We start from the raw sequence: 26,088 nt of genomic DNA on the forward strand, positions 1-26,088 counted from the left end.
CAAAAATCAGTTTTCCAGATCTAAGGGGTAGCCTTTGGGGTCCCCCAGGCAGAGGCACTCTGTGTACTTGCCTGTTAACGTCAGTATGTGTGTCTGTAGATCAACGACCTCCCATTGCCTTAGTAACTGTTCGACTTCAGAACTCTAAAAGGCAGCTCATGTGGGCTTTCCTCAGACAGACACATGTGCATTTATTCTGAATTCAAAATGGCAGCCTCTTTCACAGCTATGTGGAGACTGAACACTCAGGGGAAATCCACGACTTTCTTTCCACTGAAGCAAAGTAGGAAAGCCATGAGGTATACAGCCAGTGTGAGCCTGACTGATTATCCAAACCACCCTGGACTTTAGCTTGATGCTGACGCTGGTCTTGAGGAAGCTGGAATGACCAAGCTCACAGATCATGAGGTCAGGCCTTTCTCAATGCAATTTCCATGCCAAAGCCCAGTCTATGGACACCCTCTCAGACACGAGGACCCCAGGAATTACTGGGGGACTGGGGAGAGATTCCTTTCAGCTTGACACTTGCAAAACTCAAACACTGAGTTCCTAGCTTCACATCCCGAGACTGTCCTCCAAGTGACATCTAACTCCGGTTTCAAGGCCACCAGCTTTAGAAGTGTGGCCAGTCACTCCTCTCTTCTCCACTCTGACCTAAAAGTCGCCAGGTCTTGACTTGAAGGCCCTTAGCAAAGTCCTCGCCCTGCATGTGGGAGTCAGCACATCTTGAAGTGGAGTCCCAGCTAGGACTCAGCAAAACGACCGCAGACCACAGGCCAGCTGAGCCGATGGAATATGTTCATGTGTCTGTCAGCCCCTAACAGGGTGTTACCCTACAGCTGAACTACAGTCAGAGCGGTAACTTCCTCCCCCTCTGTACAGCTATCTCATCTCATGCCTCTCCTGTGAAGCATTTCCTAGGGCTGAAACGCTACACAGCACAGACTGGAAAAATGCCAGCCTCGTTTCTCTCTGAATATACCATACTTGTTGCGAGGTTGTCTCCCTAGCGGATGGAAATACACAACAGCACTACATTTTATAACACAGTTGCTCTCTCTCTCTCTCTCTCTCTCTCTCTCTCTCTCTCTCTCTCTCTCTCTGTGTGTGTGTGTGTGTGTGTTTGCATGTCAGAGCACATGTGTGCATATGTATAGGAGGCTATAGGTCAATGTCAAGTATTATCCTGTATCACCTCTCCACCTTGTTTGTTTGTTTGTTTGTCTGTTTGTTTGTTTGTTTGTTTCAGACAGGGTCTTACTGGCTGGTCTGGAACTCTTGGCTGGCCAGAAACTCACTATGTAAACAAAGTGAACCCCAAACTAATACAGATTCACCTGCCTCTGCCCCAGGAGTCCTAGGATTAAAGGCAGGGGCTACCACATTCAGCTCTACCTTGCTTTTGAAACAGCATCTCTCATGGAACCTGGAGCTCCCTGATTCAGCTAGACTGACCGGCCAGCAAGCCCCAGAAACCCCTCTGTCTCCAGCACTGGCATTACAGGCATGTACACCATGCCCCACTGTGACACGGGTGCTAGGAATCCACACTCTGGTCCTCATACCTCTATGGCAAGCAGTTCACTGACTGAACCATATTTCCAGCCATAGCACAGTTTATTCAGATAACATGAGTACTCAGGGCTAGGAAAACTAAGGAAACTAAGAACCCTATACGATGATACGACGTAATATAAACCAGGCCTGTCCTCAGAGCACAGTGGAACTGTCAACTACAAAGTCAATAAAATGTTTTCCCTATATGAACTGCCATGGCTGTGGTGTCTCTTCACAGTAATAGAAGCCCCAAACTACGACAGTTGGGAACTCTAAATGCACTCTCCCACGGGAGATCTTATAACTGGAGATTGAGTTCCCAGACTAATCCACGGGCACAGCTGAAATACGGCACATCAACAATTTTATCAATAAAACTAAAAAAAGATCATGAGATTTAATAGCAGACATTTCGACTTATCAAAATAATCATGGTCAGTAATGTCCCACGTTAGGAAGATCCAAAGCAGGCAAGCAGAGGCCCTACACACAATGCACCGACACCACGAGTCAGCAGAGACAGCTGGCCTTGCACGTTCATCACCTGCTGGCAACTGAAAACAACGCAAGCAATAAAAAATATTGCTCCTTGGAGGAAACGCAGGTTCAACAAGATGTGAAGAAGTAATTAAGAGGACTTGGAGCTAGGAGGAGGAGACTTTGGTTCACCTCCAGGGATTTCAGCACGATTCTTTGCTTCGTCCAAATTAATATCTACATCTAAACTCATGCCAACAGGTGTCTGTGTTTTTGAATAGTTATCAACAAGAGTTGGGTGCCATGGCTCATGCCTGTAATGCCAGCCCTTGGAAGGTGGAGGGAGGAGGATTGTCATAGATTTGAATCTTGCCCGAGCCACACAGTAAATTCTAGGCCAGCTTGAAACACAATTTGAGACCTTGTTTCAAAACAAAATTTATCAAAAATCCTGATCAGCATATAATGCATAAAGCTGTCATATATGTGTATGTGTATAAATACACATACACATATATATTTGACACTCTGTGGACCATACTGGCCTCAAACTCAGAGATCTGCCTTTCTCTGCTTTCCAAGTGCGGGGATTAAAGGGTGTGCCACCACTACCTGGATATATATAATTCTTAATAGAAAAAAATCCTGGTTAGTGGGGGTATCACAGGTAGAACAAGAATCATGAACCAGATTCTATGAGTTCAATTATCAATTTTTGGACAGGAAAGCAGGGGGTTGAAGGGAATGTTTGCAGACGGTGAGAAGCTGGGGGTCTGAGGTGGAAAAAAATGAGAACAAAGTCAAGGGAACCAAAGGCACCCTTTAAAGGTGAACAAGATGAGAAGTTTCCTAGAAAAGCCACCAGGTGGCGACACGACTTCAAACCCATGTCAAATATTTTCTAGGGACTGCCTTGGATGGACAAGCCAGCATGAGTGTGGTGGGATATTGTTACTCTATGGAGTGTTAATACATTGGGGACAGGACACGGGGACTAAAAGAGAACATATGATAGAAGAAAATTTCAAAGTAACGCTTTGTCATTGACTTTCACAGAAAAAAAGCATAGAAGATGTGTAATAACAACAACCTTCCACAAAGCTTCTCCCTATCCTTTCCCCAGCTGTACCCCTAAGCTGGACATGTAGTACTGCTCAATAATAAATAAGCAAGGGCAACACATTCTCTACCATTAACCTAACCCAGGCTCACATAAAAGCATCCCAGAAAGACGGCCAGGGCCAGTAGTTAAAAGGTATCAGAATGGAGGCCTCTGGGAAAAACTGCAAATGCACACAGATACATACGCAGATGTGCATATTCTGAAGTGACTCTCTTTCCTACTCCCTCACTTCCAAGCTCTCCCTTCCCCTGGGAAGATCAGTTCTGGTGATAACCAATATCTTTCACACGATACTTATGCCTGCTGTTGACGCTTCTAGCAGCCCATAAACGCAAGCTCTCAAGGGAAAGTCAACAGTAGATTGAAATACTCCAAGGGCAGTCTGACCCGAAATGCTATATTTTCAGATACCTGGTTAGCCACGGGGAAATTCACATTTGAGAGGAAAAAGCCTCGTTCCTACCAGCAAAGCTCCAGGTTCTGCGTAGACCACAATAACACATCACAGGAACTAAATGACTTACTCTGTCTGCCTCTGTTTTGTTTCGTTGTTTCCCAAAGCTGAGGGCAGAAGCCAGCTCTAAGCACTCAACCACTGGCTAAATCCCCAAATTCACATTTTCTTTATTAAAGATGTACTTTTTGCATTCTTTGCTTGCAGATAATTTCCAATAAAGAGCCCAAGACCTTCAATATCTCTGCCACCAATCAAGCAGGCATGATGATGGTACATGCTTGCAATCCAAGCTCTCAGATGGCTAAGACAAAGGGATCGTGACTGAACTGGAGTCAAACCTGTCTCAAAGAACATTTCTGAATGCCCCTGAGCCTCTGAGCCACGGTGAGCCTTCCATGCCAGTGTGCATACTTAACACATATGCACATACACTAGCCCTCACCCAAAGTCTCATGAGTTTGTCCAATGAATACCTTGGTGTATTATTTCAGGCAACCAAGATAAATGATAAAGAAATAGAAAAGGTGACAGGGGAGAGTGGTCACTTGACCAGATCTGTTTAGGGACCAGAAGGATCACTGATGATACATGGGAAAGAAGGGTGCACATTGGTTCAGTTTGCTGGCGAGCTCCAGGCAGTAGTCCCTAATGGAGAGCACTTCTGTGTGGCAAATATGAGGCCTACATTAACGCGAAGGGCATGCAAGCACCACCCATCCGCATGCAAATGGACCCTGAAGGTTTCCATGCTGATTTCTAAAGCAACAGTGTATCACCAGAGGCAGAGCATTGATTGGTCCTTCCATTAAGGAAAGCTTCTGAGTGTAATCTGGCAGGAAGATGCAATGTATCCGAACAGAACCCACAGAGCAATGTTCTATAAAGTCAGAGCCATGTAACGGTTCAGGGAGCAACACTGCCCCCATCCTAACCAGAATCTTGTGTGAGACAGATGCTCTCCCTCACAGCATCAGAGCTAGACCTGTTACCAGTAACATCTCTAAAACTGTCAGCTCGTTCAGCACTTCTCTCTGGAAGGGGCACTGAAGTGCAAAAGCATCATCTTAAATAAAGATGGGGAGAGGCAGTGTATCTTTCAGAAGGCAGATGCCAGAGTAGCAGAGCGGCTTAAAAAGATGATTATAAAATACAGTTTGTATCAGGGTAGCATAACAGTAACAGTAGTAATAGCAAAGAATAAGAGATGCACAAAATACAATAGACACTTACCAAACACTGAATTCATGATAAACTGGAAATAGAAACAAGGACACATAAAGCCAACCAGAAACCCACCGAGTGGCTTCACATTAAGAATGACAAAAGTAAATCAGAGATACACCCACACCTTGTTCTTTAAAAAAAAAAAAAAGGATGGAGGGGATGGACGGGGCTTTCTCAATGGTTTCTATGTGGCACACAGCCCAAGGGGCCCACAGGCAGGGCTGCCTGCTGGTTTTCCAGGCTTTGCAGCAGCAGCAGTAGGCACTGGACTGGGTGCATAGTCGGTATGCAGTTTACATAGTGCAATAAACTCTATAGTTCTAGAGTGTTCACTGGTGCTCCCCAAAAAAGTAAAAAAGGAACAATGTCCAATCATAAGCAGCAGGAGGGAGGGATTCTGAGGCAGTTTTCCTACCTCGGAGTCTTTACCCAGGCCAGTAAAGAATCGACTATAGCCTGCATACACCATCCGTCACGTGGACAGAGCTAAATAGGAATTCCTTCTACATATGAAACCAAATTGATTTTTATTTTGATTTGAATTGAAGTAGAAAAGAGCATTCAGATGGGCAAAACCAACTGTTCATCTTTAAGAACACATTTGCTAGTAACTGTTCAAACTTCTAATTTATTCAATTTTGCTTCTCATGTTTCTGAACATTTTTTTTTAAAAAAAAAAAAACAATTCCCTTTACCCCTTCATGTTCCAATTTAGGAGGGTCCATCATTCTTCCGTATGGATTTAACAGAAAAGAAATTACCAAGTAAGAAGTCACTTTCAAGTAGCTTTGTCTGAGCCAAAAGTTGTGCTCTGTGGCCAGAGGTAGGTGTACCTCCCTGACATTGTCATGCCCCAAATGGGCAGCTGATGGCTCTCAAGCTAGCTGGGGTGGTTGGCTTTCTCCTGGAACTTCAGCTGAACCTTTCTTCTCAAACAATAGACCGGAGTACTCATTCCTGTCCCTCCTTAGAGACTCTGAATGTCACACTGAGGCTAACCATGTGCTGACATTCCTGGTCTGTGCTCCTGCCCTGTTCTTGGGGTTATGAAGAACTTCCTTCAGATCCCAAGTTCTTCTGCCCTTATGCAGTGAAAGACAGGCTTATTTCAGATGGCCAGGTACTAAAGCCTGTCGGTCAGCTATTGCCACAAAGTGAGGTAGGTCGCAGACTGCTGGAACAGCTGGATATAAGTGGGGAGACTTCTTGAGCTCAGGCCCCAGTGACATGGCTCAAGTTCAGAGTCCCAGCCAGAATAGAATGGACTCTTTCTTCATTAAACCAATTCCAGGCCTGAATCAAATGACAAGGCCCACATAGAAAGAAAAGAGCCCTCCCATCTTTGACTAAGTTGACGGGAATTTGTGTTTTCTGCTAAATTCTCACAGGGTTCGAGATTCATATACCTGAAGAAAGATTCAACATTAGCAAATCAAAATAGACTTCCAAACCCTAAAAGCAAGTTCCTCCCTTAGTCATAGCTATAAAGATACTGACAGACCAAAATCTTCCTAAAGGTTGGAAGGACAAAGCTGGATAGAAACAAGAGGGGAGGGGGAAACTCTAATAACTCGAAAAATTACAGAACTGTTTAGGGGGAACTAGAATGACCTCCCACAGATTTCGTTTCTGATCTTTGTTTTAAGGGGGAAGGGTGGGTTTTTTTTTTCATTGATTTTGGGTGGGAAAGAATTGTAGCTTTTGAGATCAGTACAATGAACTATTTATCTGGCCTGAGAAGGCCAGTCAGTCTCCAGCACACGCACTGATTATTATAAGGAGGGGCAAAATAGTGTTAGTCTTAATGGGGTGGGGGAGGCACCCATCCTGGGACACCCATCCTGGGGCACAATGCTTCCCTTCAGCTGGGAACTGATGTTTGGCCCAGGTGACCCAGGAGGTCAGTGTAAAGCCTGGAGCAGAATGGAAATGGGCTGTTATGGGCTTCACAGTTACAGGACGCCTTTGCCTGTTCAAGTCTCTCAGGTCCTGGCATGTAGCATGTAAAAACTCCAACTACAAAAGCCTTGTCTTAATCTGGCTGAAGGCCTAAGGTAGAAGACTTGAAACAGCCAAGTAAACTACCCCGTGAAATTAATTTTTCTAGTGAAAAAGAAATTCAAGGCCAGGGTTTCAGATCTAAAGAAACAATCATCTGAAAAGTTCTGTTCTTTAGGTGACTTCAAGTTCTCAGGTAATTTCACTGAAGCCATGCACATAATTACCTTCATTCCTTGCCTTAATTAATTCCTTCTCTTCTGAAATTAATTAAGTCTCTTATTGACTTTATAAAGTAGCAGGGCTGACCAGACAGACCTTGCTTGCTCGTGGTCACTGTGTATGGAACAGCAGGAACCCCTGACTTGAGATGAGCCATATGAAGGAGATAGCTCCCAGAAGCCAGAAACAAGACTCACTGGGCTCCAGCTCTTAAATCCAAAGTCCAAGTCTTCCCTGGACTTGGGGAATCTCTATGTAAGAATGGAAAGCTGCGCATGTCAGCTTAGGCCAGACATGGTGCCATGCTGGCCGGCACTTGGGAGTGTGAGGCAAGAAGAGTCAATGTTCGAGACTAGCTAGGGCTAAGTTGAAGGCCAGTCTGAACTATGTGGGACTCTGTCTCCAAAGATAATTTTTTTTTAAAGAATTCAGGAAGCATTTAGCAAAGATTAGTTTTACGGTAACATAAGCTAAATTCTTAAAATGGGAAAGCCCCAATTTTTGATACAATGAGATTTCAAAGAAGAAGAAGGAAAAGAAAATCCTATAGCTGCTAACCAACTTGGGCCACTAGCCAGTATTTCATGTGAATGATTCAAAATAGGAAATGGAACCCAGAGCAGCTGGAAGGGGCAGGAGAAGAGGCAGGAAGGAAGAGAGACACAAAGCCAATGTTACCAGAACTAGGATCAATGGGTAGTTTATTGGACAAATTCTCATGCTGTCTAAATTTTATGAAAGATTAGCTGTTCTTCCCTGTGGTTTTGTAAACTTGCCTCTTTTTTCCCCTTGTTAATGAAACCCTTTGCTAATACATTTCTTCCTGCTGGTTTTGAACAGCTCTCAATTCCCTTTTAAGGACATAATAAGCCCAGGAAAAGAGGGCAGCTGAAGTCTGACTTCATATGGGCATGCTCAGCCCACTGTGGGCCCTGGCTGACCCAAGGTCAGGCAGTGCTAACAGTACCAAGTGTGCCCACCGTTCAGCACTGAGGAGGGTCTTCTCTGGAATCTTTACATCATTCACAAAGCAGTTCTGGTCAGGGCAGATGGTGAAAGGAGCAGTTTTAATAAGCTCCGACCTAAAGTGACTTAGGTCTCAAAAGAAGGCAAACAAGACAGTGATTGGAAGGTTTCTGGGCTAGATGATGCACTGTTATACCTTTGAACAGTCTTCCCTATAAACACAGTTGAGGCAGGGTTTGTGTTGGGGAGTCAGGCACTTAGAGAGGTAGATGCTAATGGATTTTCTTTTCATTCAAAGGAGAGTGTGGGCAGACACTCACAGGCCAGCCTGAACCTTACTGTTCTCTACACTCGCCTTTCACTCACACAAATAGGCAAGAAAGTCGAGACTAAACCCATTGATAAATCATTACTCAACTTTCCTTTGAAAACATTTTATTAGTTCTTTTTACTACAAACTTACTAGGTGTGTGTGTGTGTGTGTGTGTGTGTACACAATTTATACTAAAAACCAGAAAAACAAACTCCTCGACTTTTCAGCAATGTTCAGTTTGACATCATGCACACAAGGGTCTCCAGATGTGCCCATGTGCAGGGAGAAAGGGTCCCCCCCTCCTTTGCCATACCTCGCTTATTGGTTCTTAAAATGCCTTCAGAAGACAGCAAAGCACTTCCACTGGCTATATCGAGCATGGGCTTCTCTGGAGCTTTATTGGCGAGAGGGTCTTTCTTCATATCCTTCTTTATTTCCTGTGAGGAAACAGAAAGGAAGGGAGTATTTAGAGTTTGAAGTTTTGGTGCGCCCCTTCATCCCTCTGGAAATGAACCATAATAATGCCACATAAATACAACACAGTATTTGACAAAAACCATTGTCTGAATTTGTGTAATTTACTTCTTCTGTTTGTTAAGGAAACACCTAGGCCTATAAAGTGGAACAGTGCCCAGTATAGGAAGGTAACCTTATATGACCGGGGCCATTCCACGTGACCATCAAGAGAATGGTGGAAATGTAAGCACCACCATATAACTCTAAATTACAGTTTCTTTTACATGTTTCCACTATGACAAGCCCCAGCCAAGCATATGCCCCATTTCAAAAGCCTTGATTTCTATTCTTCTCAACAAAGGTTTAGAAAAACTACATCTGTGAATCACCAGTATGCTCATCATTATACCAAACTCAAAAGATGATTTAAATGCATTTGTAGTTCGCAAGTTCCTCTAGATTTATAATTCTTGACCAAAAAAAAAAAAAAAAGGATAAGAGCTAAATGACAGGCAAAAAGAATGCCTATCATTTTAGGTCAGCAAACTCCAGCCCATCATGCTAGTTTGTAAATAAAATTTCATTAGCGCACAAACTGCATTCATGTGTCCTTTGTATGGCTAGTGGTATGCCGCTCCAATTCCAGAGCTGAGGAGATGTTACAGAAAGGAAGCCTGAAACGTCCAACCTAGTATAATAAATGTTTGCTGCCCTTCATCTAGGTGGACTTCTACCCAAACTCATTTAAGACCTGGCTCTTGGGGGCAGCAAGATGGTTCCGTGGATGAAGGAACTTGCTAAATGACCTGAAGTCAATTCCTGGGGCCAAGATGGTGAAAGGAGAAAGGAGATTCTAGAAAGCTGTCCTCTGACCTCCATATAATCAATCAATCAATCAATCAATCAGTGCCATTTTAAAGATCTGGATCTTGGGGTTGAGGCAAAGGCTCAATGAGTAAGAGTTGCTTTCTGTGCAAACATGGAAACCTGAGCTAGACTCCCCAACACCCACGTAAAAAGCCTGCTGTTATCGCATGTGTACCAGTAACTCCAGCAATGGCAGGGGTTGGGGCAGAGACAGGACAATCGCAGGGGCTTGCTGGCCACCAGCCTAGCACCAGGTTGGATGAGAGATCCTCTATCAATGGTTCTCGACCTTCCTCATGCTGTGATCCTTTCCTACAGTTCCTCATGTTGTGATAACCTACAACCATAACATCATTTCATCGTCACTTCACAACTGCAATTGTGTTTTTCTGAATTGTAATATAAATATTGATAAGCAGGACATTGTATATTCGGGGTATTTGATATGTGACCTCCCAAACGGGTTGCGGCCCACAGGTTGAGAACCACCACCTATATCAAAGGAGTAAGACAAAATGATAGAGCAGGACACCAGCGTCCTCTTCTGGCCTCCACATTTAACATACACACACACACACACACCTAAATCTTTTAAACCCACTGCATGACTTAGTCACAGGCTTAATGTTCCTAACATAAAACATGAACTGCTCCAAAAGCAAAACCTTTTGAGCACTGACAATGATGCTACGAGTGAAAATGTCCACGCCTGAGCCCGTGGGATAGATTACAGAGAAAGCAGAGGTGCACTGAAAATGGCGCCTAAAATGATTCTCAGCCTATGTGTGTGTGTGAAACAAGTTAGCTTTGTGTTTAGTTTTGAAATTTCACTGTAAAATATCTCGTTAGGTAAATGCGAAAACCTCCCCTCCGTCCCCAAAACTGAAATGGTTCTAGTCCCAAACACATTGGATAAGGAATGCTCAATATTACTTTATATTGCTTTAATAACTTAGATAATTCTTTGTAAAATTATTAATAGCCAAAAATGATACTAATGGTTACACAAATACAGGTCTATACACAGGAACTCTTCCAAAGCCAGCAGTCATTTCTATGCTTGTCTGAGCCCATGACCACACCAACTTAGGTACAAAATCAAAGCTTAGGGAGCCAGGCCTGAAGCCTGAATGGCAGGAAGGACTCACAGATAAGGCATTGTATGCTTTGAAAACAACAGGGTAAGAAATGGAGGTTCGTCCCCTCTACAAAATGAGTCAGAAGGCCGAGGTGGAAAGAAAGCAACAAATGCTTGTCAAAACACTGCCTCCGGCCCTAGGCCAATCACTAGCTTTCTTCACAACAGCCTCCTCTCTGCTGCTCCTTAACCAGGGCCTCACCGGAAACCAGCAACTGGGCTGGGGCCTTGCTAGGCTGAGAGTTTCAGCTGCTATCTCTGAGCCCACACCAGCAGAGGTAGGTCTGCATATCACACAAAGCTGCTCGTGTGTGTGTGTGTGTGTGTGTTTGTGTGTGTGTGTGTGTGTGTGTGTACAGGGACACCCACCTCATCAGCCCCAACACCTGCTACAACAGCAGTTGCTGGGGCTTCCTGTAGCCTCACAGGCAGATGGCTTCAGGGGACAATCTGCAAACACTGTCTGCCTAAGCCACATGATGGCTGCCAGCCGGCTATGGCTCTTGAAGACACGAGAAGAAGTCACCAAATGCACTTGTTTCTCTTAATGGTGGCTAACAACAGCCATCTACCTTTGCCAGGGAGTGATCCCAAGACATTCAGTGGACCATGGTGGTGACATGACCACTCACCATCAACGCCACATATTCTGGATGAGCTGAAAAGGAGGACGAGACAAAGGTGGCGATGCTAAAATGCTCAGTAGAAGACACCTTAGAAGCTATGGTCCGCAACAATGTGCAGGTTCTGTTGCTGTCCCAGAAGCAGGCAGAACAGAGAGACAGCACCAGAAGCTTGCCTAGACACACCGCATTCCTTTGTCATGCCCACACCTCTGTGACTGTTCACATTTGACTAAAGTTTTTTAGTGGGTTCTTAGGTAGAAGAAACTCACTTTTACCAGGAAAAAAAAAACCTGGGTACATGACAAGGCAGTGAACTCTGCTAGGTCCTCAGCTGAACAATGCCTTGGCCCAGTGTAGCCGTGGAAGGCCAGTGCCTTCCTCTAACCCCCTCTTCTCATGAGGGAGGAGAGCTATCCTATTTGGCACCCCATCATCTGTCCACTTACCCGGACTGGAAAAGTCAGCATTTGTCTCCTACCTAACCAGGCTCCCAGTCTGGCTTGACCACTTCCTCTCTCTGTTTCTCTCTATTCTTCCTCTATTGTCTTGAAAAATGATAAAAAACAAAAGCCTTGGATATTTCTCCAAAGGAAAAGTACAAGTGGCCAATAAATTTATGACAAAATGCTCCCTCGTTAGTCATCAGGGAAATAGAAATCAAATCCACAGTGAGATGCCCCTTCATATGACTAAGACATCTTGAATTGAAGTGGGAGGGAGGGACTGAGAGAGGGATAAGGAGAGGGAGGGAGGAAGGATGGGAGGGGAGAGAGGGAGGGAGGGACGGAGGGAGGGAGGGAGAGAACAGGAACTGCTAAACTGATAAGGATACAGATTTGGAGCAAATGGAGCCCTTCTGTATGGCTGGAGAAAATGTAAAATAGTGGAAGGCAGTGCAGCAGTTCCTCAAAGTTAAATAAAGAACAACACCACAGGACCGAGAAATTCTACTCTTAGGGACAGGCTCAAAAGAACTGAAAGCAGAGATGCAGACAGACAGGCATGGGCCAGTGCTTACCACATTATTTATAAGAGCCAACATAAGGGAGAACTCAAGGGCCATGAACAGATAAATGGATAAACAGACTGCTGTACAGCGATAAAATGAACTAGTACTCAGCCTTAAAAATGAAGTTCTGCTACACAGTGCAACACAGAGGACCCTGGAAAACACGCTAAGTGAAATACACCAGACACAAAAGTAAAAATATATGATTTCACTTCTATGAGGTCTAAAATAGGCAAATTCAGGAACTAGGTTAGAGGTTACCCAGAGTAGGGACAGGAAATGGGGAGTTATTTAATACTCATAGAGGTCCTGCTGCTGACTTTGAGAGTAGTGTTGACTCTTATATGGTACCGTAGATGTCAGGCCACCACCAGCTGTATACTGAAAGTTAACAGATTTGATAAGTCTGTACAATGTGCCAAAGCCCACCCTAAGAGCATACCTGGTTAGCAGTGTCTTAGCTGTAGACAAGCCTCACTCACAGAAGACTACCCCAAGAGACCTAACAAATGAGCAGAATGGGCACCCCAGCCCACTAGCTTCAGGGCTCATCTCTCCGCTCCACTGCTCTGAGCTCCGCCTCAATTACAATATCTACCTCCAGTCTCTCCCCTCCCAGTTTAGTCTACAGCCTCACCAGGGTATTTATAAAATAGATGTCTCCTGTACCGTCCTTCTTCTGAAATCTAGAGTTCCTTCCAAAAGACCAGAGGCCTAACTTTTTCATTCAAAAACTTTCCAATCACAGCTAGCTGTCGGTCTCCATGACTGTTTCTAGCTAGAAATACCTGCCATGCATGCTGGCCCCATGGCACCAATTACCACACAAATGCAAGTTAGCCAATACCATACATGCATGGAATTCGAACATCACAGGTGCCCAGCAGGATGCTCTAAAAACAGATGATGAAGGTCCCCGCAATACAACTTGACACTTGAAAAGTACTTTCGCATATGTTTCCATTTGCCCCTCCTGAGACAGTCAGGATGCAAGAGTGGACCAAAGCACTAAAGTATAAAGAAGCAGAGTCACCCAGGGACATGGCCAGATCTGCCCCGACTCCTCTGGCCTCCCCCAAAGAGCCAGTGCCTTGACTAAGAGAGTGCACTTGAAGCTTTTTGCCTGAGGCTCCAGAGGTGACCAAAGCCTCTCTGAATGCTTAAAAGATTCGCTGTACCTCTACCCACAAAAGCAAGATTAGCTAGGCTCAAATCTATGGAGTCCTTTATCATGCACATGAAAGCCCTCCTTCCTGTGGAGGAGGGTGCTCTTGGCACTAAAGCAACGCCTGCCTGCCTGCCAGATGGAGCCTCCACACCTGGAGCTCTCCGAGGTTCTGAGCCAAGTATGCAGAACTCTGGATTGTCCCCAGACTGGGTATTCATAGTCCCCCATCCTCAGTCTCAGTTTTGTGACAATTAAGGCCACTTGTTAAAATGCTAGGTATTACTATCTCAGAGGTAGAGGCTGCATCCTGGTGCAAAACTGTGAGCTACAAAGGCTTGTAGGAATTTATACACACATGCCATCATGTGTAAATTAGCTAGGACAGTACCACTTAAATATAGTACAAGAGGTAGGGGCTATCCTGCAAACCTTAGATGGCAAAAGAAGCCTAGATTCTCCTCACCTCAAATCTGGTGCCTTAACAATGGAAATATGACGTCCACAGCAAAGCCAAAATCATCAATAAGATAGCAACACTGCAAGGATGCTTGAGCTGTGCCTCTGAGAGAAGGAAAGGAAGAACTCCCCACATTATCACTGTTCCCCAGAGGCACTGGATTGTGCAGAGCCAAAATAGCTGACCCATATTCAGAAGATAAACAGCCCCAACCATGTTAATGTAGTAAGACTCTTTTCTGTGTCATATTTAGGGGCCTGCAGAAAGCAACCTTGCTGAACCAACACATAATCTGTATGCAACTGGGTGCTAAATTACAATGAATAGTCTGCTTTCCAATCAGTGGAACTGCCTGGATGTGGCCAGCTGCCTAGCTGGCTCTCCTCTTCTCTCCCGTCCATTACATGGTACTCAGGGCTCAGGGTTATTACTGGCTTGACTCTTTAAACTACTTGTTTAGTCTGCAACCAAAATACTACACGGGACCAACCAAAGGCAAATTTGAGGGGACTCTCTTCCTTCTCATCCTTTTCATTCTCTCCTTAAGTTTTCTACCATCCATGAGAGGGAAGGGCACAGGCTTCATGGGAAGCAAAGAGAATGAACTCTTTGAGCCAGAAAGTTAGAAGTAGTCCTGGCATCACTGAATAGGGGCGTGACCTTGGGAGCAATGCTTCAAATCTCTGAGCAGCCCTTTTGTCATCAGTAAAAGAAATACAGTGCTAAATGTGTCATCACAAAGGTACCTTTAATGCATTGAGGACGATTGTGCAAAATATTATTTGCTACCATTATTAAACAGTTAAGTGCTATTTTTAAAACCACACCAGGACTAGGAAGATGGCCCGGTGAGTAAGAATACTTACTCTACAAACTTAAGGACCTGAATTCCAATCTCCAGCACTAACATAAAAAATCAGTATGGCCACATGAGCCTGGAAGCCAAGAGTGGGCGTAGGGTGCGCAGGAAACTGGACAATTACTGGGGTTTGCTGTTCACCAACCTAGCTCCAGATTCCGTGAAAGATCTTGTCTCAAGAGAATAAGACAGAGTAATACAGCAGGAAACGCAACATCTTCCTCTGTACCCCACCCATATCACAGATGTATGCATTCACACACATGAATGTAGATAGCACATGTGCATGCGCACACGCACACACACACACAATTTATACATAATATCACAAACAAACCTCACAGTAATAATGCCGAGTACAAGAAGCCAGACACAAAGGATTTTATGCTGTAGTAATTCATTAAAGTCCACCAGCAGGCCAAACCAATTACTGGGGAGAGACATTAAAACAGCGGTCACATTTGGGGAGGTTCCCATGAAGAGCAGAGCCAGGCAAGTGCAGCCTGTTGGGAGGATGAAAAGGTGCTATCATTTGGTCTGGGTGACAGTTACACGGGCATGTGAATACTAAACAATTCATCAAACTGCACTTCTAACGCCTCTTTCCTTTAGGTTATTTCAATTAAAAAGAACAACATGAGCACTCAAACCAGAAGAAGATAACCTTTAATTCTAAGTGGGCTAATATTTTGTCTTCGAAGACCAGAAACATGACAAGTAAGTACTTGGATATTTTAATGCACGTCTCAGGTAGTACAAAGCTTTCTGAGATGAACATTAAGCTAACGGATGGTCACACTAAGCCAGATGCAGCATATTGAGCGGGTGAGCCAAGACCTGTCTCATCTTATTCTCACAGTTGGTTGAATGGATCCTCACTCTCCACCCCAGGTGCTGTCCTTCTAGCTTGCAACATTTCCTTCTCTGGTCGCCAATAATACACACAAACAGAGCAAGATGGTGCCATAGACACCAGGGGGCGCTCAGGAATTCATCATCCCTCTAACCTGCTCAGAATGTGTGTGCTGGGACTTCTCTTTGGCATAGGAGGGCTACACAGGATTGGGCAGGGTCCCCAAGGCTCAGAGTTGAGAGAAAATGAGGGAAACTGGCATCATTGGTCACCTTCCCTTCAATTTTGTGTATTTCTTCCCGAAGGAAAAGCTTCCCTTGGAGTCAGGCATGGCAGTGGAATCAGAGCTGCATGCACCACCCCCAATACACACTGCTCAAGTTCATAGAAAGCCACTTTTCAAAATTACCCTCTGCTTGGAGAGCGGAGGAAATCACTAAAACAAATCATTACACCAAATGCACTGACCGAGAGAGGTGTAAATGGATAGAGAATCCTAACAATGGCACCCTGCTCCTCAACACGTGGCTCTTTCTCCTCCACATCGAAGTCTGCACAGCAGCCGCCCTGCCACTATGTTCCTTACATGCAGAGATTGCTTTCCCAGCATCTGGCTTCCTCATAAAATTCTGGCTGTCCCACAACACCTGAGGAGACACAGCAAGGACTGAGAGTAATAGGACAGGGGAAAGATTTAGCTGGATGGGATAGAGTCTGTTTAGAGAGGGGGAGAGTTAAAAGAAAATACTTATCTTATCAAACCCACAAAATAATGCACAGGTTTCATGAGAGAAATATATATGTGCATACTTATGTACCTAGATACATACATAAGTAAATATAACAAGATATGGGTTTTTGATAGGACAGGATGGTGGGCACATTAGTATTTGGTATTTGTTAGAAACATTTCGACATTTCCCCTAAAAATTACATAATGAAATCATGTTGATGTCTCAGACCACTCAAACGACTTTCTCATATTTACAAAATATGCTGCCACTCAGAAAAGGACTTTGACATTTAATTATAAATGTACCAATTTCATTTTCAGCTTAATGCTAACAAGCAAAGAAGTTTCAATTTAGCAAGACAGCTACTGCCATGTTACTATGTCAATCTTCAACGGGGTGAAGACTGCGGTATCAGGACCTTACAGTATTATCTCCCAAGAATTAACCTTGGCAGGAAATGACAAGAGCACAAGAGGCTCTTGACCTGCAGGATGAGAATGGACGTCAGAAAAAGCACAGAAAGTGCTAGATCCTGGACAAAGATGTGAAGAGAAAATGTTGTTCCAAGATGTACAACACAACTTCCTTTGTGACAGCTGGTATCTTTATGCTTATCCAAACCCTGCCAAACATATAGGATGATTACCACTGTACCAAACAATATCAATACCAACCAGGTGTTTGGAGATGTTACAGAAGGTTCTTAATATATCATTGTCAAATTAATAGCCAACTAGCTATAGTATTATGGGTATAACAACCATCCACAGATGGTGGAAATGGCTAAGTTTATCTCCAAACCTGAGAAAACATGTGATCTACATCATCTCCACTGAGACGTAACTCGAATTCACTGAAGCATCCATCCATCCTCCGTGCAGATTTTACTTAAGTGTGATAACAATGAAATGAAGAAAAACCTTCACATAGTGTCTCTATTTATTTATTTATTTATTTATTTATTTATTTATTTATTTGGATTTTCGAGACAGGGTTTCTCTGTGGTTTTGGAGCCTGTCCTGGAACTAGCTCTTGTAGACCAGGCTGGTCTCGAACTCACAGAGCTCCGCCTGCCTTTGCCTCCCGAGTGCTGGGATCAAAGGCGTGCGCCACCACCGCCTGGCAATGATAATTTTTTTTTCCCTTCAACTATGACCATGAACTCATTCATTCTTAAAAACACATCTTAAATCCACTAAAGGAGAACATAAAGAGAACAGTTTTATAATCTCAGATGGGAAAAGGCAATTGGACAGTCTGACACAGAATCCACATTCCGCCCCCTACCACGAAAAAAAAATAGGGCAGAAAACTATAAACACAGCAAAAGCAAAATCAGAAAGTTCATCAACTAAGGCAAAAGGAAAACTAGGGACATGTGACCTGTTACATAAAGAAACCTCCTTCTACAAAGCAGTAGCAAAAAGAACAATAATCCAATCAAATAGTAAAGGACAGCTCACGGAGCAGGGAACAAGTGACTGGAGCGTATCAAAAGATGCTTAATGGCACTCGTAAGACAAATGTAGATGGCCCCACAATGCATCAGCAAGGTGTGAACAGTGCTCGGTGCCCAGCAGGACTCACTATTGTTCCTGTTACTTTCTCACGTGCACAAGTATAGCATCTACGTACCGTATTACAATAACGCTTACCCATGTCCTTACACTAGCGCCCGCCACTCTCAGGTCAGGACACCAGCTCTGTCTGCACAGCATGCACCTCAGTGACTACCACACAGCTGGTATTCACTCAGAGCACTGGGGATTTGGGAAAGTGCAAGTACAAAATTCCCCAGAAGTTGACAGTCTAGACAAGGATAGACACAATTTTAATAACAATGGGCTATTTTTATCAGCTAGGCATCAACCAAAAGATTGACAATAGCATGTTGGCAGGAGTACAGAAGAGGATCATCTCTCATACTTTTCAATGAGAACATAAATTGGTATATAAATAAGTCACCAGAACTTCTGTGGGAAGCAATGTGGCAATTATCTAGCAAAAAATATCTAAATACCAATGTCTTTTGACACAGTATTTCCACTTGGAAAGGTTTAAACTACAAATATACTTTCGTATATGCAAAATGGCATGTGTACAAGATTAACTGATATGGCATTGTTTAGATTAGAAGAACATATGTGGCAGTAGACAGCTTGTGACCATGAAGTCCCACGATGAAATTTTCTCCAAGAATAAGGCGTGCTTGTATTTATCAATAAGGAAAATCGCCAAGACACAGTGCTAGGTCAAGAAGGATACGGATTCACGCTGGCATTTAGATGAATTTGGACGCATGCCTCAATGTGTAATACAGAATCCACATAAAATAAACTGATAACCAAGGCTTCCTCCAGGGAGGAAAAGAACGTAGCCACGAGACAAAGAAAGCATGCAATCAGTCCCTTTTAACTGGCACCATGTGTTAGCTATTCAGGTGTCTGTCTGTCTGCGCCTGTGTATAGGCGAGAGGTAAACATTGGGTATCTATTGCCTTTATTTTATGAAACAGGTTCTCCACTTGGCCCACGGTGTACTTACTGACTAGGCTGTCTGGCCAGTGAGCTCCCCAGATCTGCCTGTCTTCGCTTCCTCCAGTAGAAGAATTACAGATGTGTGCCCTGCCCCCAGCTTTTTTATGTGGGTGCTGGGGCTGGGAACTCAGCCTTATGTTTGCATAGCAGGCACCTTACTGGCTAACCCATCATCTCTTCGCCCCCTAGCTCTTCTTGTTATCAACTGAAGCACTGGATAACTAAAGTAGGGTTACTATTTCTCACTCACACTGCAGAATGTTACCACTTCTCTAGAGACAAAATTAAACTGCCCCCTAGTACGTTTGGCTAATCACTGGGACTCTAGATCTGTCATCTCACTTTTGGTTGGTTGGCTGATTGGTTGGTCAGTTAGGTTTTTGTAGGTCTTGAGGTTTTACCAGTGGTGCGGGACAAAACAGGAGCCTCCCGCATGCTAGACAGGCAATCTACCTGTGAGCTCAACCCCTTACCTTCCACTCTTGCTGCTTTAGAGTGACTAGCCAGAGTGACGTCAGTAATGCTCACACACTGGAAAACTGAGCCGTGAGAGAAATTACAGCAGGTCTGATCATCGAAGCTTTTCTCAGTGGTACAACAATAAAAGCCAAACCTGTTTGCTTTGAAACGGGGCATGATCCTCAGCCTACTGATGCCTTCAGCTGGCAAGCCACTTGCCTCGGAAATCTGAATGCTATGGAAAAGCAGGTGTGCCGCACCGACACAAGACTCTGGAACTGCAAGTATGACTGCTGGCTTAACGACAGGCAAGGAAAAAGAAAACGAATCTAAAGAAGCACTATCAAACCTGAGCTGTAGGTTAATCGTGGACAGAACAGAGCTCACCTGGGCCCAGAGTGGGAACAAGAGCTAAACAGTTTGGACTGGTTAATCATGCCCCCAAAGAATAATGAATCATATGGCTTCAAACTGAATTAAGGTATGGACACTTCCCCCACCAATGTAAAAAATCTGGAAGAAAATTAAAATGCTTTGGATAATACCACCTACTCCCTGAAGCAATTATCTCAAATGTGGGGACCAATGGATTACATTCGAGAACAAAACACTTGTTTTTGGAGGAAAAGAAGGAAAAGGGAAGTATTAGCCAAGGTCCAGTGGCCACTTCTACAATCTTTTTCATAGCTTTGATGACAACAGCCTAGATTTCCATGACCCTTTGGGGAACCCCTGTCCCAGGCAGCGTCTGTTCTGTAAGTATAGGATCTTCCATCAGCCCCTTAGGCGCTCGGAGCGCCTAAGGGGAACAATAGTACTCAGTCATCTTCCATCCCCTGTTGTTGCTATGGGGAAAGCGCTCACTACATAGCCCTGGCTGGCCCAGAACTCACAGAGATCTGCTTGCTTCTGCCTCCCAAGTGCCGGAATTAAAGATGTGTCATGCCATATGTAGCCTCCTGGGAAAAATGAGTGCATTAAGATCTTCTAAACACAAAAAGAAACTGAACATAGGCTGTGTTTTTCCTGTCTTCTAAGGATATGGAACACACTTACAGTTATTAAGAATAAATTAAGAGAGATTAGGAAGATAGTTCCATTGATAAAATGTTATACAGTCATGAAAGCCAGAGTCTGGCTCCCCTGAAACCATGTGAAACAGCCAAGCACAGTGTTGTGTGTCTGTAATCTCACACAAAGCTAAGGGCTGCAGTGACTGTCTATAATGCTGGTATTGCTTTGGCAGAGATAGGTGGATGCCAGGAGCTTACTGTCCAGGCAAGCTAGCTCAACTGTTGAGATCCAAGTTCAGTGAGACACCCTGTCTCAAAATACAAAGTGGATTTTAATGACAACGATACTCAAAGGTTGACCTCTGACAACCACACGTGCGTGTATGCATGCGTATTCACACACACACAAGGGAGGGGATCAAGAATATACTATAAGCAACGTCCTGTTCTAAGTGCTTACAAGGAGCAACACATTTAATGCTCACAATGTCACTAAGAAGTAAGGGTCATTACTGTTTTTGATCGATGTAGAAAGTAAGTTCCACATAAACAAGGAGTTAGTTAGCAAGGGCTGGCCCAGGGAGTCTTGGAGCTAAGGCCCTGTGCTAACAGTCATACCATGCTCTACTCATGTAAGACGAATGCGTTCTCTATCGGCTTTTCTCTTGCTCCATAAACTGGTACTTGAGAAAGAAGAGCCAAGGAAAATGGTCGTATCAACTTTCAGCAGTAACCAGCCCAATGTGCGCATCAAGGAGCTACAGGATACTCCCGAGTGTTTAAATTCTTGCATTTTTCCCAACATAAAAGCACCTGTTTACTGGTTGGTGAAAGAATGTTTATATACATTTCCATTCAGGATAACTCAATCGTCAAGAACAAATTCTCTCAATCCCATGACAAAACAATGCCATTTCATGCTCACTTCCTGACTAAAGCTTTTAGACAGCTGGGCAGTTTCAGCTCTCGGAGCTGTAGGAAGTAGGCAAATTTCCACACAGTGACTCTAGGATCATTAATCTAAGGAAAATATGTGCCAACACAATACTGGATTTTCCATTGTTTCAGTAGGGGAGGGGAGGAGGGTTAATCTAATTACCCTATTGTGGTCACCTGACTTCAGTTACCAAAAAGACAAAATGCTAACTTGTACAATCAACGGCAAACTCCTAAGTAAGGAGGCATTTCCCATCACAAAAGTAATGGAAGGGACGCTTATATTGCTTGAAAGCAAATACTGTAGCAATAAAAAAATTATCCTGAGCTTACACAAACAACAGGCAGAACATTTTAATTATAAGAAGGAGCTCAGAGTATAACCATAAAACCCCATCTCTCTCTCTCCCTCACATCACGCATGTGCATGGGCAACAAGAATGGAAAAGTTCTGTAGCAGAGCATGGCTAACTGTAGCTGTCCGGAACTAGACGTTGTTAGAGCCAGACACAAGTGGGGACCCAGAACTGGGCTCGCTCGGCAGCCACGGCTGTGCACTTGGCACTCAACTCTGCACTTGGAACCTGCCATTGGTATTTCTCTCTCCAGTAAGGAGCAGCTGTGTGCAGAAAGGCAGCAGCCGGGAGCTGGCAGCTGACACTTGACTTCAAGCTCTGGCTCTGCTATTGCTGATGTGGTAACCTCCAGGCCTTGTTTTTCTGGGTTGGAATGAGAGATGAAGGTATTTGTGAAGATCACACACGATCATGAGAAAGGAAGCACAGCGCCGGGAGAACCCCACTTGGGGACAGGCAGGTGGGCAGCATAACGTTCTGACTTCCCAGCAAACGATCCTAGCATAGGTAGTCTTGTAAACATCTCAAAAATTGACTTCCACGCACTTTATCTCAGAGGCTACAGGAGTGGAAGGAGTGTTATTCCACCGAGCAAGTAAATAAGGAAGATAGGAGGAGGCAGGACCCAAGACGGCCAATATGAAAGAGGTGACAGGAGCTTCCTGGTTAACAGCCAAGCAACACCTTAAAGAGCAGCCAACTCAGAATGAGGCAGAAGCTGGAAGGCTCTCAGAGCGCCTGATATTTTGCCAGGAGAGAGGGACTGGGAGATGGAGAGAGATTTCTGTGTGAAGAACAATTTATTTTATAAAGCCGTTCAGCTCAACAAGGTACGAGAAGACGTGGCTGACAGCAAATAAGAGAGAGAGCCATTCTCTGCAGAGAAAGTTTAAAGTTACATGAGAAAATTAATTACAACAGAGTTTGGCTTCACTAGTTGACATCAACATTGCTACCGTTAATGAAAACGGCAAGAAGAGCTGCTAGCAGAATCCAGGTTAGGGGAACATACAGAGGATGGGCATTTAAAGGGCCCAGGCCACAGTTCAGCTTCAGTTTCAACTGCGCGGGTGATAGCCAGCATCAGCAGCGTAAGGGAGGGCAGCACATAAGTCCTACTCAGAAACACAGCAGCAAGTGCGAAAAGCCACAGCTGGGACAGGAGAGTGCGTGCCTCCCAGAAGAAGGGGGTAGTGCCTCTGCCTCACAGAGGGAAGATGGGTGTCCAGGGAGATGGCACAAGCTGCCACTGCCTTTCATTATTATAATGTTGGTAAAAAAAAAAATCACCCAAATCGCTAATAATCTTCAAGGAATACTTGTTCCAGAAAGTAAACTGTCAAATAGTAAGCTAAAAACGGCGGGGGGTATGCTGCAAAGGCAAAGCCTCTAGTCCAGCATAATCCCATTTCTCTCCCACGCCACCCCCCCCCCCCGCAAGCGTCAATGAATTGTGCACGAGACACAGGTGTTTGTAATTGTGCGAGTGGTGGCAGAGGAATTTTTTAAATTTACTTGGATTTGATGATTTTTTTTGAGACAAGGACTTACTATGTAGCCCAGGCTGGACTGGAACCCATAACTACATAGACTAGGCTGGATTCAAATTCATAGAGATCCTTGGCCTCCTGAGTGCTAGGGTTAAAGACACTGAGCCACTATACCTGGCCCTTGGGTTTTGATTGTTGTTCTCATTATTTTGAGACAGGGTTTTGCTTTGTAGCCCAGGCTGCCTTCAAGCATGCCATCCTTCTACCTCTGCCTCCTAAGAGTAGAGATTACAGGCATGTGCCACCATGCCAGGGTGTGTGTGTGTGTGTGTGTGTGTGTGTGTGTGTGAGAGAGAGAGAGAGAGAGAGAGAGAGAGAGAGAGAGAGAGAGAGAGAGAGAGAGACAGAGAGAGAAAGACAGAGACAGAGACAGAGAGAGAGATGCCATGCCTGTTGGGGTACCCTAGACAGAGCGCACATGTAGAGGTCAGAGAACAGCTTTGTGAAGTAGTTCTTTCCTTCTTCCTTTACATGAATTCCAGGCCTGAACTTGGACCCTAAGGTTTGCAAGACAAGTGTCTTTACCTGATAAACAATCTCAATAGCCCATTATGGTTTTTTTTGAAATTGGGGTGGTGTGGGAATCACCATGTTGCCCAGCTTAGCCTTAAACTTGCAATCCTCCTGCCTCAGCCTATGGATTACAGGCGCACACCGCTGCATCTGACTTCCTAGTAGTTTGTACACAAGTGGCCTAATACAAGGCCTGGCAGTTTATAGCTAACATTCTACCATTTAACAGTGCACTCAAGGCATGTTCCCCACCAATCTCTGTACCCTACTTCCTCAGAGCTACACAGAATCCAACTATAGGACAGGTCCTGATCTGAATGGACAACCTAGTTGTGCTAAAATCTAAGTTTTTGAAATATGCGGACCTTACTAATCAGAACCACTTAGATTAAAGGGCATTGATCAGAACTGGGGTAGGGTTAGAAATTAGAGTACATAAATATTACCTTACTTTATTATCTACCACAAGCAAGTGGTTAGTGATGCTGAACATTTTGTCATATGCTTGTTAGCAATTTGTAGGTCTTCTTTAGAGAGCTCTTTCTCGCTCTTAAAAAAAAAAAAAAAACTGGATTGCATGTAGGCCAGGCCTCAGATTTGCTTTTTAGCCAAGGATGATCTTGAACTCCTTCTTAATTCTTGTACCTCCCCCTCCCAACTACTAGAATTACAGACATATGTCACCACACCCAGCTGGAGAACTACATTTGAATTGGGTCCAGAATATGGTTTCTGTGGTGGTGGCAGTACTAAGTTGTTTGAGCTCTTTACATATTCTAGATGTCAAGGCTCTATCAGATATTATTTCCCCCTTGCCATGGTTACCAGCTCACTCTGTTTATTGTGTCCTGTGATGTACAAAAGTTTTTAATGCGCTCTCATTCAATGTATCTTTTTACTTTTCTTGTCCATGTTTCTCTTCTAGAAGAACTCCTATGATTATAATGTTTTCTGACACTTATCTCCAGCACATCTGCTAAGACCTTTTTGCCATGCATATTCCCATGTTCAGGGGATCTAAGTATGGACTTGTGGGAAGACCATTATTCAGCGCACCATGGTCCTGATATTTAAAATTAGAAAAATGGCATTACCTTACTCAAAGGGGTATGAGTGAGAACCCGAACTGCAGTTTCTAGTACTTGCTCCTGCATCTCTGAGTAGTGTTTATGTGCTGCTAACAATGCAATACATGAGCTAAGCTTAGCAGAAAGTCTGGCATATAGCAAATGTTAGTGATTGTTATTACATAATATGAAGTGTGACAAAGAAAGACAGGTGCGTCTAGGAGAGCTGGGAAGAAGAGACACCATGGAAGACTCATTCTGCCTGGGAGAAATGAGGAATGTCTTCCCAAAGGAACAACATGCCAGCTTGGTCAAAAGAAATGAGTAGAATTTGGATAGTAGGAAAAGATTAGGTTAGAAGGAAAATAATTCCAATTTTCTTCCTTTCCATCATTGGCACCAAAATGCCAGAAATGATGACCTTCCCAAAAAAGCCACATCTGCGTTCCGTCAGTAGCTCAAGGTGATGATTTTTGTAATTTACTAGAAAACATGCTCAGCTGAACTTTCAAATTCCCCCTTTAATAAGCAATTCACAAACTTCTTCCCAGGACATTATTTTTAGCGTAAAAAAGGATTTTTTTTAAAGCAGCAGCAGCAGCTCATATTTATAAAATTTGTCTTCAAAGCTTAAAAATAGATGTACAAGTTTCTTGACAGCCCTGCTCCACCTTCACCCAGCAGTGGCAGAAAGGCAGGCGAGGCGAGCTTCTGGGTTGCTGGTGTGTGTGTGTGTGTGTGTGTGTGTGTGTGTGTGTGTGTGTGTGTGTGTGTGTGTGTATGTGTGTGTTTGTGCATGAGCGTGCACACATGCATACACGTGTATGCACATTTTGGTTTTGTTTGTTTTTGTTTTGTTTCATTTTGTTTGAGACAGGCTTTCTCTATGTAACAGCCCTGATTGTCCGGGAACTCACTCTGTAGACCAGGCTGGCCTGGAACTCACAGAGATCTGTCTGCCTCTGCCTCCTGAGTGCTAGGATTAAAGGTGTGTGTCACCACTGCCCGAATTCGGTTGTGTGTTTTGTCAGTCTGTGGTAATCTCTCCTCCCTGGAATGTTCACCATATAAATAACAAGCAAACAGAACAATGAAGGAAAACCATCACTACTGATGCTATTCTCCTTTCGCATGTATGGGGAGCCGGAACAGT

General features: G+C 44.1%; 1 protein-coding gene across 5 annotated transcripts in view; it reads right to left on the reverse strand.

Annotated features, from left to right (window-relative positions):
• Positions 1 to 26,088, reverse strand: part of Sh3kbp1 (SH3 domain containing kinase binding protein 1) — a 336,874-nt gene that overhangs the window by 198,380 nt on the left and 112,406 nt on the right. For all 5 annotated transcript variants that reach the window (XM_050164355.1, XM_050164352.1, XM_050164353.1 and 2 more), the window contains one exon: positions 8,651 to 8,774. In XM_050164355.1, coding sequence (XP_050020312.1) covers positions 8,651 to 8,774 — 124 coding nt within the window. The remainder of the gene's footprint in view (positions 1 to 8,650; positions 8,775 to 26,088) is intronic.

Source organism: Alexandromys fortis, unplaced genomic scaffold (genome assembly GCF_014885135.2).
Source record: "Alexandromys fortis isolate MF-2015 unplaced genomic scaffold, M_Fortis_MF-2015_v1.1 scaffold_147, whole genome shotgun sequence".
Classification (NCBI taxonomy): domain Eukaryota; kingdom Metazoa; phylum Chordata; class Mammalia; order Rodentia; family Cricetidae; genus Alexandromys; species Alexandromys fortis.